Source organism: Aegilops tauschii, chromosome 2, assembly GCF_002575655.3.
Source record: "Aegilops tauschii subsp. strangulata cultivar AL8/78 chromosome 2, Aet v6.0, whole genome shotgun sequence".
In the NCBI taxonomy this organism is placed as follows: Eukaryota; Viridiplantae; Streptophyta; class Magnoliopsida; order Poales; family Poaceae; genus Aegilops; species Aegilops tauschii.
In genome coordinates, this window is record NC_053036.3 from 602,193,823 (window position 1) to 602,206,381 (window position 12,559).

A 12,559-nucleotide genomic window follows, 5' to 3' on the forward strand; every position below is an offset into this window, starting at 1 on the left:
TGCGGTTTTACATGATCTGCTACAGTTGCTCTTATGAAACGATGAATCCACATGAGACAGATAGACAAAGCAGTGCACCGCCACCTCGCGGTGCCTCCTATGGTGCTCCCCGATGCTGATGCCTCGTCATAACTCCTTGGTGAGCCGCTGGCTCGTCGTGCCTCCTCACTGGCGAGCCGGCCGTTCTGGATGCGGCACCGTCCGCCGCGCTCCAGCCCCTCCGTCTTGCCAGAGAAGATGGGCGCAGGCTCTTCAAGTGCCCCTGCAGCGCGTCCCCCGTCCAGGTGTAGCTGTACAGGCTCACTGGCTATTGGTCGCTGTACATGCTGACTGTTAGTCGCTGTACCGGCTGACTGTTCGTCGCTGTACATGTTGGCTGGAGCTGCTCGTTGCTCAAGTTATTAGCTTACTAACAACTTTGCCACGTGTTGATTGTTCAGATGTAGGAACTGTTACAAGAGGACATGGAAGCTTCTTCACATGGATGTAATCAAACTTCAGATTGAATGGATGTAACATGTTTTGATGTATAAAGTTTAGTTGATATGGATATAATCAAAATCAGAGAGAGGAGTGTCAACCTGTTGGACGCGGTGATAGAATGTACGTACGGAGCATCAGAGGAGGAGAAGAAACAGGACAAGGCGACGCCAGGATGAATCAGAGCAAGGCGGCGCCGCGCCGGGAAGGAAGGAGCAACAATGTGGTGATGCGGGAAGGAGGCACAGCGAGGTGGCGGCGCCGGGAGAAGGCACTACGAGGCTTTCTGGTTTGCTGTGTTGATCGTTTCTTGCTTTTTTTGTTATCTGTTGTGCGTTGATCGTGGAAACGGCCTGAGGGTAAAATCCGACCTAGCAAAAATGTGTTGTGAGTCTGGACATGTAAAAGAAGGGAAAAAATCAAGCTGTGGTATTCTGTCCAAGTACCAAAAAAAGATGTGCTATTTACTCAAATATAAAAGGAAAGGTGTGCTATAGGAGCAAAGTTCCACGAAAGCTGTGGCATTTTCTCAAATTGCTCAATCTTACACGTAGATGCATATGAGAATATCATCTTTGTGCTTGTACATGCAACTATTTTCTTACTACTTTTCAAACGTCACCATCTTGATAGAAAGAAAACCATTTTCCTGCATGTTCTACAGCTCATACTGTTATTCTTGAAATGCAATCGATTTTTCAACCGTTAGATTTTGCCCGTGGATGCATGCAAGCACTGATTATTCAACTGTTAGATTTTACCCGTGGATGCATGTAAGCGTTGTGCTTTCCAATAGTTGAATCTTGAGTTACTCACTTTCCTCTCATGCTCTGGCATCGCCTGTCTGGCAACAGCCAGCGCTGTTGGTACCCCTCCTCTTTCCTTGCACAGAACTTGCAGAACTTTTGTGTTGTACGTTTTTTTGTTTTGACTCCTGTAGACGAATGAATCTATGCCTATATACTCTGTTGTAACTGTGCGTGTCATGTGTAGTTGTTAACTCTTAATCGTGCAGTGTATGTAACTGGACGCCGCGTATTGCATCACCCCAGACGCAGGCCACCAGACGACGAGGGAAAATTGCTTTCCTAATGCAGCCTACCAAATTATCCACACAACATTGTTTTCTGCCTGTATTTACTTACCATGTCCTAGTTGAGTCACAGATGTCGGCAGACCAATACCGATGTAGTCTATCAAATGTCCGAAAATTGAAAGGAGCGCTCGTCCTCGCGTGGTCACGGTATCACACACCGTCCCACACCTCAAGATTTGGGAAAGGAATAAGCTCATGGGTCAGATGATGCAACTTTAATGTACGCAGCTGGCCCACATTGTCCCGTCACGTCATTCCACCGTCCTGTACCCGCGTCCCAGTTCATTACCCTGCAAGAGCGTAGACTAATTCAAGGCAACAGTGTAAAGGACTCATCGCTCTGGTTATCTGGTTGTGTATGGACACTAGAAAAAAAAAAACCTGGTTCTGCATTGCGACTCAAGCAAACAGCTATCTCAAGATGCTGAGAATATCAGGTTCTATCACACATTAGGTGCTCCCATGCTATCATTTTTCAAAAAACATATTTACATGTTACAAAAAAATCTGAAAGTAATTATGAGTGTTCACGAGACATGTGTCTACAATCTGTACAAAATTCAAATAATTTTTTGAAATACGCATTGAGAAACAAAAAAGACAAATTCAACATGACATTATCACTAAAAGACAAAAGGTAAAATGACACTGTTCACATTCGGATTTGCCTTTTTTTTCTCCATGTGTATTTCGTATTTTAACTTGAAATTCCTACATATTGTAAACACCCACAATTGTTTTTGAATTTTTTAAAGATAGTTTTTATTAAAAAAATGGTAGCATGAGAGCAACTAATGTTTGGTAGCATAGGATATAAGATTGTTCGCTCGGTGCTCGATCTGAACGTGTACATAGCATCGATAGCCACCATAACCTATGAATGTCAAGAGCTTATGAGTTCTTTTGGCAAGACGATTATTTGTCATTGTGCTAGAGAGGCGATTTGTTTATACATGTAGTTCAAATGTATTTATATCCGAATAGTCATAGGAGTGCACGAGCTCGCCCGCTCACGGAATCACTAAGCACATGTTCTCCTCGGGAGTCGGGATATGTCGTGCAACTGTTATTTTCTACACACATATAAACATAGTTTTTCAAATACACATGAACTTTTTTCTTGAGAACCTCACATTAACTTCTTTATATCCACTCTTTAACGTACGTCCACTATTTATATTTTTTAGCACATGCAATTTACCCAAAAGAATAGACAAATCAAAAATAAAATGTAAATAAAACCAGAAAATAAAAATAATAATAAAGCGTTCCCTCCAGTAGCTTTTTTGCGAAGTGTGTTGCTAACTTTTTTCAGTTTTCCCTTAAAAAACTTTTTCGGTTTTAGAGGAAGTGCATTCGCTCCAAAATAACTTGTTTTACATGGAAGTATTGCATCCCAACTAAAAAGAGTGTGCTTCATCCTGTAGCGACGGCATCGTTAGCTCTCCGTTACTGCACCCACCCACGTCGTTATTTCATCGTACTGGCCCACGTCCACATGCGTACCTTTTCCCTGCGCAAACTCACCTGTGTTTCTGCAAGCACTGAATGCCAGCTCCAACATCACGCTATTCCATTCGTCCACCTAGCAGGAGCAAGCGAGCTCGTCCGCTCTATCGCCACTCTCATCAAATGTCTCCTTACTTCCCAGTGCATGCACGCTCCTATACTCCTGGCTTTGTGGTGTAGCTAACCTCGGATCTCGCAGCGACCGCCGAGATCCGTAGACATGCTAGCGTCCTGCACTCGCTGGTCCTTGGGTGTTGCTCACTGCCTTGCTCTGAACTTGTCAAATAGAACCCCGATACCCCAAGTCACCAGTGGATTAGTGGTATCCATCTGTGCTCTCTCAGTATGGGACCAAGAAATTTTTTGGGCATTACTTAATTCTTACTTCGTTAAATTTGTATGGTTAGGGTTTTAGCAACTTCCCATCACTAGTTATCTTCTTTGGGAATCAATGCACTGACTATGTGTCATGCATTCAATTTGTCAATTATTCATGTCTCAAGTGGTTGAGTGCATGGCTTTAAAAACTAGAATGTACTAGAAGGTAATGTGCATGTAACTAGCGAGTTAAATGCTTTCATTTGGCCATTCCACTATATTCCACTTGCCTATTTTAACTTGATGATGTATTTTTCCAAAATCATTGGCACTGGCAAACTTATAATGTATTGCGAGAAGACATGTTATCATTTTCTCTTTTTTTTCTGTATCCAGCAGTTTGCTTGCCATTTTATTATGCTCATACATTATACATTATTCCATGAAATACACTATTATTCAGTAGTTAAGTACATTGTTCATTGAAACTTTTATAACCATAGGAAAGTAGTGCATCAGGGTAGATTCATCATTCATTTCTATATCCGCCCTGTCTTCTAGTAGTAGTAAATGGCAATATAATAATTATGTTTGTTTAGCATTTGTTGGAGACATTGCTGAGTAACGATCCACGCAGTTAGCCCAGGGTCCATCCACATCGAAAGATGGTTGTATACACACCCACCCAGCTGTGTTGCACTCGTATCCTGCACCAAATCCAATCATCAACACCCTGTTGCCTTTCTTCATCTGGCCTTTAGCCTCGATGTATGCCAACTCATACCACACGGATGCGCTCATTTGGTTTCCAAATTGATGAAACGTCATCCGCGATGGTTCAACATGCTTGTTTGATAGATTGAGTCCATGTTGCACTGAGGTGATAACCGCTGGTCCACCAGCGTGGATGCAAAAATGCTCAAATGCAAGAGAAAAGTTGGGGATGTATGGTCCAACCTTCCACCCGAAGAGCATCTTTTTGGCCATGTAGAAAAATAAAAACTTGAGGAGCTGTGATGCCGGTAAGACGAGAGGCCCAGTTGCCATGATATTGGCCTTGAGTGCATCTTCAGCGACATTCATGAGGTCTCTAGAGAGAGCAATCCCAATGTTTCCTTTCTCATCTTCTTCCTGATACACACACCGATAGGCATTATTGTTTGATGCTGTGATTGTTCGTGTGAGATGCCGAAGCTGAAACCTAGCCTTAGACCTAGAAGTAGACAAAAGCTTGGCAGCACCGCTCATACGAAACAAGATATTAGCCAACAACATGGAACGATTATTTCCTGCATAATACGATGGCCCTATGATCTCCGTTGACACCACCAACACGTGTGAACCCCAAGGCATGACCTGTAGCATGTTGCTCGCGAGCCCCACCGTGGTCAATGATGCAGAGCATGCCATCCCTGAGAGGTCAACAATGCGGAGATCACCTCGCAACTTGTAACGGTTCACAATCATATCACTGATGGATGGTACCGAGCAAAATAAACTCCAGTTGGTGATAAGAACACCAATCGCATCGCGGTTGATGCCTGTCTTGGCCAAAAGGTCATCGATCACCGGGAAGACAATCAACTCTGCTTCGGCGCGTGCTTCATCAAGCCCACAATATGGCTCAATATAGCCAAGCGCAGGTGGGACGTATGTTTGATCGCTCATGTTTGAGCGCTCAAGAATAGTAGCTATGAAGTTGGTAGTAGAATCACCAAGCAAAGGCGAGAGATGTGCATGCTCGAGGAAGGTTGCCTTTGTGTATCTGAAGTTGGATCTTGGCCGGAAGCAAGCGTAATCAACAAGGTATACGGTTTTTGGACCAAGTGCAAGGTAGGCGGTAGCCGTGGCGATCAGAAGAGCCACGACGAGTAGATGGACGGGACATATAGCAATGGGTGGCGTCAGAGACTCATGTGCAGCGGCAAACCATTGTGCGACTTTTGTGATGACGGCAGCTATAAGTGTCATTGTGGTGACTATTCTCTTGGTAGCAGGATGCTATAGTGGAAGTTAAGCAATTGTTTCCATTTATAGCAATCTGAGATGCTTGAGATTAGACCACAAACTCATGTTGTTGGGTAGTTTGATTAGTGTACGCGTGTCCACGGAACTGTACTGGTGTGAAATTTTCGGGAAACGTCACATCACTCCACTGCTAGAACATATTAATTTCCAGCAGTACCGGACTGTGCATGCCAACTTCTCAACCATATTCCTAGCATATTATTCATATTGCACGTTAGTGCGTAGCCATGTTTTTCACATTACGAGACCTCACGGATTATTAGGAAGTAAGTTAAGGCATCTCCGACGCCGTGTGCTGCAAATCAGATACTCTAAACGTCTGCGAACGTGTTTGTAGACCCATACGTGAACCGACCATCCAACCTTATACCTCGAATGTGGCCTTCCGCAATATACAATGATGATTTCTGACTTGAGATAGCTGCAACCTAATTCACTTCCACGAAATAACTTTGTAAGAGCTACAACCCTTCCGCCAAATAGCTTGTGAGCGTAACCCTTCCACCAAATACCTGGCCAATTAACTATCTGCTCCATCCGTCTCATAATATAAGAGCGTTTTTTACACTAATGATTGGTTATTAAAAGGCCTTCCGCCTAATAATGTATTTATTAGTCATTAGAAGGCCTAACGTCAAAAAATGCATGTAGTCATTAGAAGGCCTTCCGTCAAATAACTGATAGTGTTATTTTCTATACATATTGCCACATGTTTGTAGGCACATGCATGTAACCGATCAATTGTGTGTTAACTTTCTACTCCCTCAGTAAAGAAAAATATGAGCTGCAACCCTTCTGCCAAATAGCTTGTTCACTCTTTCCGCCAAATAACAGTGACATTCCGTCATTCTGCACGGACGAAGAGGAGAGAGGCTGTGGCACGGGTACGTGGTGGTTTTGGATTGGCGAGGCGGACATCCAGACTCTCGCAAACCTCCCCATCTTTGTATTTGATTTGCGGGAATTCGAACACATGGACGTATACGGCATCGCGTTGGATGACAAAAAAGGTCCGGACGCATCAGTTCCGATGTTTGCGAGCTCTTTGTGGCACGGTGTTGAAGATGCCCTTAGACCATAGATATTGATGAGGTTTTAAACGCACCAACCAACTAATTTGGGCTATCTATTTTTCTCGCATTTTCTACAACTAAGGCATATGTTTCTTTACTTCAAAAGCAAAGCAAACGATTGTTCAACCTCGAATCTCAGATAGTATGAAGTCAACATGGTAAAATCGTACATGATACTCTCTCTGTAAAGAAACTAGCACAAAAATGCCCGCGCGTTGCAACGGGAACGTCGTGGTGCAGCGCGACCTAGGCACTAATGGATTAGTCTATGAAAATAATTATGTGTGTTTGCATGCTTGAGATAATTGCTGTAATTAAACCTACATGCATGAGTCACACCAATTTTCCCTTTTTTCAAGCATCCATGCAATAAGATAAGTTGTAAACGTAAATAAATTGGTAACATTGAATATAAATTATTGAGGTGGTATTAATCACAAACAGATGTTAGTTTTTTTTCCCGCAAAAAGAATATGTTAGCTTTTTTCTTTGAGGGATAAATAGATGTTTTTTTAGGGATAAATAGATGTTAGCGCAAATGGTTTGCCCAGATCTACCTCATACGGGAGGTTCTGAGTTTGATTCCCCACAACTCGTACAACTCTTTCCTCTGATTTTACGAGGCCCACTTGGTGTATGGTGGCCCATAAACGAACCTTTTTTCTTTTTGGAGAAAAAATAATTATGGATGGCGGGTTTTTCTAAAAAGTATAGGGGGGTTTCTGCAAATATGACTGATGGACTAAGAATATATATTTGCCTTATTAGTAGGTATAGATATAAGAGCATTTAAATCACTAAAATAGTAGAAAATGCGAGGGAGTACTACTCTTATTCTTATTCATAACGTGGGCTAACCCCTAGCACACACTCCATCTAATGGACCTTATTAAGGTGGCGTTTGGTTTAAGGGATAACCAGCCACGGGATAGGTATAGCCAGTTTTAGGAGGAATATTTGGTTTGATGGTGAAGAAGGATGAGGATAACCAGATACCTGGGAATATTCCTTCAAAAGTTGGCTAAGGGGAGCCGGGAAATTCTGGCGGATGGTGGCAGCCACCCACGCTCGGTGACCTCCCGAGGGAGCGAAACGTTTTGTTTTCTTCTCTGACCCCTCCCGAACGAACAGAAGATCCTATCCACACGGACAAGGCAGCGGCAGCAGCTACGATTTGGATCGGCGGCGGCGAGTCGAAGTGCATCCCCTTTCTCCTCTCTCTTCATGTTTCTATTCTCTTCCCTCTTGGTCCCGGAGCTCTGCACACACACGAGATGGCGATCTGCGGCGGCCGGGAATGGCTAGTTGCACCTACAACGTGCCCACTACTCATGCTCGAGCGCTGACTCAAAGTCACGCTACATACACAATACATACACTGTCTCGTATACTCTAACACCCCCCGCAGTCTTGGCGGCGGCCGGCTCGATGCAAAGACCGGCCCGGAATTGAAGAAAAATATCCGTAGGCATGCCTTTGGTCATGATGTCAGCGAGTTGTTGCTTGGTGGGGATGTGAAGGACGCGAAATTCGTCAAGTGCCGCGCACTACCGAATGAAATGGATGTCGAGCTCCACATGCTTGGTGCGACGGTGGTGGACTGGATTCGCGAAGAGATAGCAGGACGAGACGCTGTCGCAAGACCACGGTCGCCGAGCGAACTAGAAGTCTGGAAGCAGGAGCTCGCCGAGGAGTTGACGGAGCCACACGCATTCGGCAACTGCATTGGCAACGCCACGGTACTCAGCTTCGGCACTGGACCGTGACACCGTAGCCTGTCGTTTGGACGAACACGAGATGAGCGCGTCGTCGAGGTAGATGCAGAAGCGGGTATCCGTTTCGTGTCCGCCGTGACCTATTTTCGATTTAAATTTAGGCTGGGTTTGCGTCGGCACGTACAAGGCGCAGACGCCCACCCTTGTCTTTCCTTGGCTAGTTCGTGGATGGCACAGCGGCATTTTACCCATCCCCTCCACACTCGTCCCCCCACCTCGCCGCCGCTCGGTTCCCGCCGCTTAGACACGGTCGCCGCATCCACCAATTTACCCATCATATCCATCAACTTCCCCACCGCATCCACCGAGGCATGGCCGCCACCGAATTATTTTATTTTAGAACATGGCAAATCCATTACAACAACTGAAGCAGTTTTATCTCATTTGATATGGTAATTCTGTAGCGTTTGCTGTGAGTGATTTTTTCTAGCACAGGAAAACGTTCCTTCGTTCCTCCCTGTGGTCGAGTTACCTCCCCGTGCTGATGTCATATGTACATTGGCATCGTTTCTTTTTGTAAATCCTTTTTCCAAAATGATTTATCTATTGAACCGTGTGTCCAAATTACAAACTGTTTTCACTTTTGCCTTTTTTGTGTTGAGATCTTCAAAAATATGTACCTTGTTGATAGGTTTCGACAATCATTTTTGGGATCAAATCTATAATCCCAACTAGTAGTAACATGTGCTTCCAATGTCAATTATCAGAAACTCGTGCTTCCAGTGCAAACTAAAATGTGTTTTCTGCAAGAGTACAACTCTGCTCCTTGCAGGAGCACAATTGCGCTTTCAAATCTACTGGCTTGTTCTTCCATGGAAAGGGTAAAGCACACATGTGCTCCATATAGGAGCACAACATACTTGTGTGCGTAAACCACTTGTGCTCCACACGAGAGAACACAGAAAAAGGCAAAATAGAAAGAAAAAAAGGAAAACCAAAAATCCAAAAATAGACACAAAAAGAAACAAAATTGAATAAAAGTAGGGGAAAAGGGAAAAGGTTAAGAAAAAATAAAATAAAAAACTAAAAACCAAAAAATGTGAACTGGTAATCATGTGTCGCGAAAGTACTAGTTTTTTTGTAAACATTTCCCCCCTTTCCCCACCCCCTCTCTCTCCTTTGTCTCACGGTTTCATCGGCATGAGAGCCACGTGCCCGGGCAGGTAAATGGCAATGTGATAATCCCCTTGGTTTAACCTTTGTTGGAAACATCCACCGGGTAACGATGGATGCCTCTAGCTCAAGGCCCATCCTCACCAGAAGATAATTGTATACAGGCCAAGACAAACCCACTGGTGTTGCATTGTTGGGGAACTGTAACACCCCGGATGTAACTTGCCATATTTGTAACTCCGACTCTTGCCATTTCCGGCTATGTGTTATGATTTTCCCTCCGTTGTCGGGTTTTGTCTTTCGTTTTGTATTTTGTCATGTCATGCATTTTCATATCATGTCATCATGTGCATTGCATTTGCATACGTGTTCGTCTCATGCATCCGAGCATTTTCTCCGTTGTCCGTTTTGCAATCCGGCGCTCCTATCTCCTCCGGTGCACCCCTCTTGTTTTCTTTCGTGTGCGGGTGTCAAACTTTCTCGGAATGGACCGAGGCTTGTCAAGTGGCCTTATTATACCAACCGGAGACCACCGGTCAAGTTTCGTTTCATTTGGAGGTCGTTTGGTACTTCAACGGTTAACCGGGCATCCGCAAAGTCCATTTGAGTGTCCAGCAAAAACCCCCTCTAAAACCAGCCCAAAACTCACCAAACTCTCTTCCATGCTCTAGGTCGTTCGATCACGATCGTGTGGGCGAAAACCACACCTCATTTGGAGCCTCCTAGCTCCCTCTACCTATTTATATGTGGGCATCCCGAAATACCAATCTCAGTCCAAACCCTAGCTTCGTCCCTCCGCGCGCCGGACAAAATTTCTGCACCGCCACCGCCACGTGTCGCCGTCGCTCTACTCCGCCGCCGCGGCCCGCCCGGCCCGTAGCTGGCCCGCGCGGCCCGCCTCCCGTGCGCGCCGCCGCACCTGGCCCGCGCCGCCGCCGCGCCCGGTCGCCGGCGCCGCCACGGCCGCCCGCCGTCCTCCGCCGCCTCGGGCCGCGCCCCCTCCGCCGGAGCCGGAGCCCGGCCGGCCTCCCTCTCCTCCGCCAGTGCCGCCACCTCGCCTCCTCTCCTTCCTCTCCGCCGGCGAGCAGCGCCACCGGAGCTCCGGCTGGCCCGAGCACCACGATCCCGATCCAGATCTCGGTAGCCCCGTTTCTTTCTCGTACCCCCTTAAATTTCCGAAGTCCCTGATATTTTACAGCATGTGCACTTGTTCGTGATGCCATAACTCTTTGTATGTAGCTCCGATTCACGCGTGTAATATGTCAAATTGTTCGTATCGTGATGCTCTTCATTTTGTTCAATTGTATCATGTTCATTAGAGGTCATCTTGATGCCCAAATCTTCGTTGGAAGAGGGCTAGTTGCTGTTATTCTCTGGTTCTTAGCAGAACTTGGAGATTTGTCATTTTTGTATCTTTAAATCTGTGCATCTTATGGGCATGAGCTCTACATGTGTTTTGAAGTATGCCATGTCATCTTTCCAAAGGTGTATGCCATGTATTTTTGTGATCTCTGTGGTGACTAGCACAAGCATGCAAAGTAGGCTCCATAATGTTTCTGATTTCAGGGACTTAGTGATTTCTCTAAGTCCTCGTCTGCTGTTATTTTGTTGCCATGTAAGCTTGATGCTACAGAGAGATCCATGCATATTTTGGAGATGTTCAGTAAGGATGTTTTGTAGCTATAGTTGTAATTGATCCATTCCTGGAATTGTTTGCAATTATGGGGTGCCATAGCGTAACTCAATCTTGCTCTACTTTTGCTATAAAATATTTCTTGCAGATTCTTAACATGATATGCAATTTTGCCAAGTTTATTGTAGTTGATCCATATATGCTATGCAATTGTTGTTGCCATGTTTAGCTTCATAAACATGCCATCTTGCTGTAGGTATGCTTGGTTTGTCATGCATTGCTCTGTAGTGAGTGCATCAAGCTCACAAAGAGGCCTACATATTATTATTTCTACCATGCTCTGTTTTCTGCCAAGTCTGAAACCTGATAACGAAACTTGCTATGTTTACATGCTTGCCATCATATCTTCTGATCCTTTTTGGCTTATGGTCATTAAGGGACTTTTGTCATATGCACTTAGTAGAATACTTCCATGCCTTGTTTTGCTATGTTAAGTTCCTGTAGCATGTTGATTTCGTGCTCTGAACATTGCTACCTGATGCTGTTTTCTGCCATGTCCAGTTTTTCACCAAGTCTGTGATCCTGTTATCTTTTGCAGTTTTGCCATGCTTGTTTGAGCTTGATATGTTGTGATCTAGCCGTAGCTCAATGTTCATCTTTTGTCAAGCATCTCCTGTAGATTACTGTCATATGCTTTGTTGCTATGTTGGAGTGCTATATGGATATGTTGGGATATCACAATATCTCTTATTTAATTAATGCATCTATATATATTTGGTAAGGGTGGAAGGCTCGGCCTTATGCCTGGTGTTTTGTTCCACTCTTGCCGCCCTAGTTACTGATATACCGGGATTATGTTCCTTGAGTTTGCGTTCCTTACGCGGTCGGGTGATTTATGGGACCCCCTTGACAGTTCGCCTTGAATAGAACTCCTCCAGCAAGGCCCAACCTTGGTTTTACCATTTGCGACCTATACCTTTTTCCCCCGGGTTTTCTAGAGCCCGAGGGTCATCTTTATTTTAAACCCCCGGGCCAGTGCTCCTCTGAGTATTGGTCCAAATTGTCAGTCGCCGGTGGCCACCAGGGGCAACTCTGGTCTGGCCTATCGGAAGCTTGGACAATCCGGTGTGCCCTGAGAACGAGATATGTGCAGCTCCTATCGGGATTTGTCGGCACATTCGGGCGGCTTTGCTGGTCGTGTTTTACCATTGTCGAGATGTCTTGTAAACCGGGATTCCGAGACTGATCGGGTCTTTCCGGGAGAAGGTTTATCCTTCGTTGACCGTGAGAGCTTATGATGGGCTAAGTTGGGACACCCCTGCAGGGTATTATCTTTCGAAAGCCGTGCCCGCGGTTATGAGGCAGATGGGAATTTGTTAATGTCCGGTTGTAGATAACTTGACACTTGACCTAGTTAAAATACATCAACTGCGTGAGTAGCCGTGATGGTCTCTTCTCGGCGGAGTCCGGGAAGTGAACACGGTCTGAGTTATGTATGACGTAAGTAGGAGTTCAGGATCACTTCTTGGTCATT

General features: G+C 45.1%; 1 protein-coding gene across 1 annotated transcript; it reads right to left on the reverse strand.

Annotated features, from left to right (window-relative positions):
• Positions 1-1,292: 1,292 nt before the first annotated feature.
• Positions 1,293-5,380, reverse strand: LOC109747063 (3-ketoacyl-CoA synthase 6). Its single transcript, XM_040399964.2, has 3 exons — positions 4,085-5,380; positions 2,591-2,649; positions 1,293-1,866 (listed from the first exon to the last, which is right to left on the reverse strand). The coding sequence occupies exons 1-3, from the start codon at positions 5,372-5,374 to the stop codon at positions 1,770-1,772; spliced, it is 1,446 nt and encodes a 481-aa protein (XP_040255898.2). The 5' UTR covers positions 5,375-5,380; the 3' UTR covers positions 1,293-1,769.
• Between the last annotated feature and the right edge of the window lie 7,179 nt (positions 5,381-12,559).

Excerpts from the sequence above, each read along its gene's own strand:
- LOC109747063 (XM_040399964.2), bottom strand. The coding sequence starts at position 5,374 with ATGACACTTATAGCTGCCGTCATCACAAAAGTCGCACAATGGTTTGCC. Across the intron at positions 2,650-4,084 it reads AGTGCAACACAGCTGGGTGG|AAAATAACAGTTGCACGACA; the intron begins GTGTGTATACAA and ends ATATGTGTGTAG. Across the intron at positions 1,867-2,590 it reads AACATGTGCTTAGTGATTCC|GGTAATGAACTGGGACGCGG; the intron begins GTGAGCGGGCGA and ends ACGCTCTTGCAG.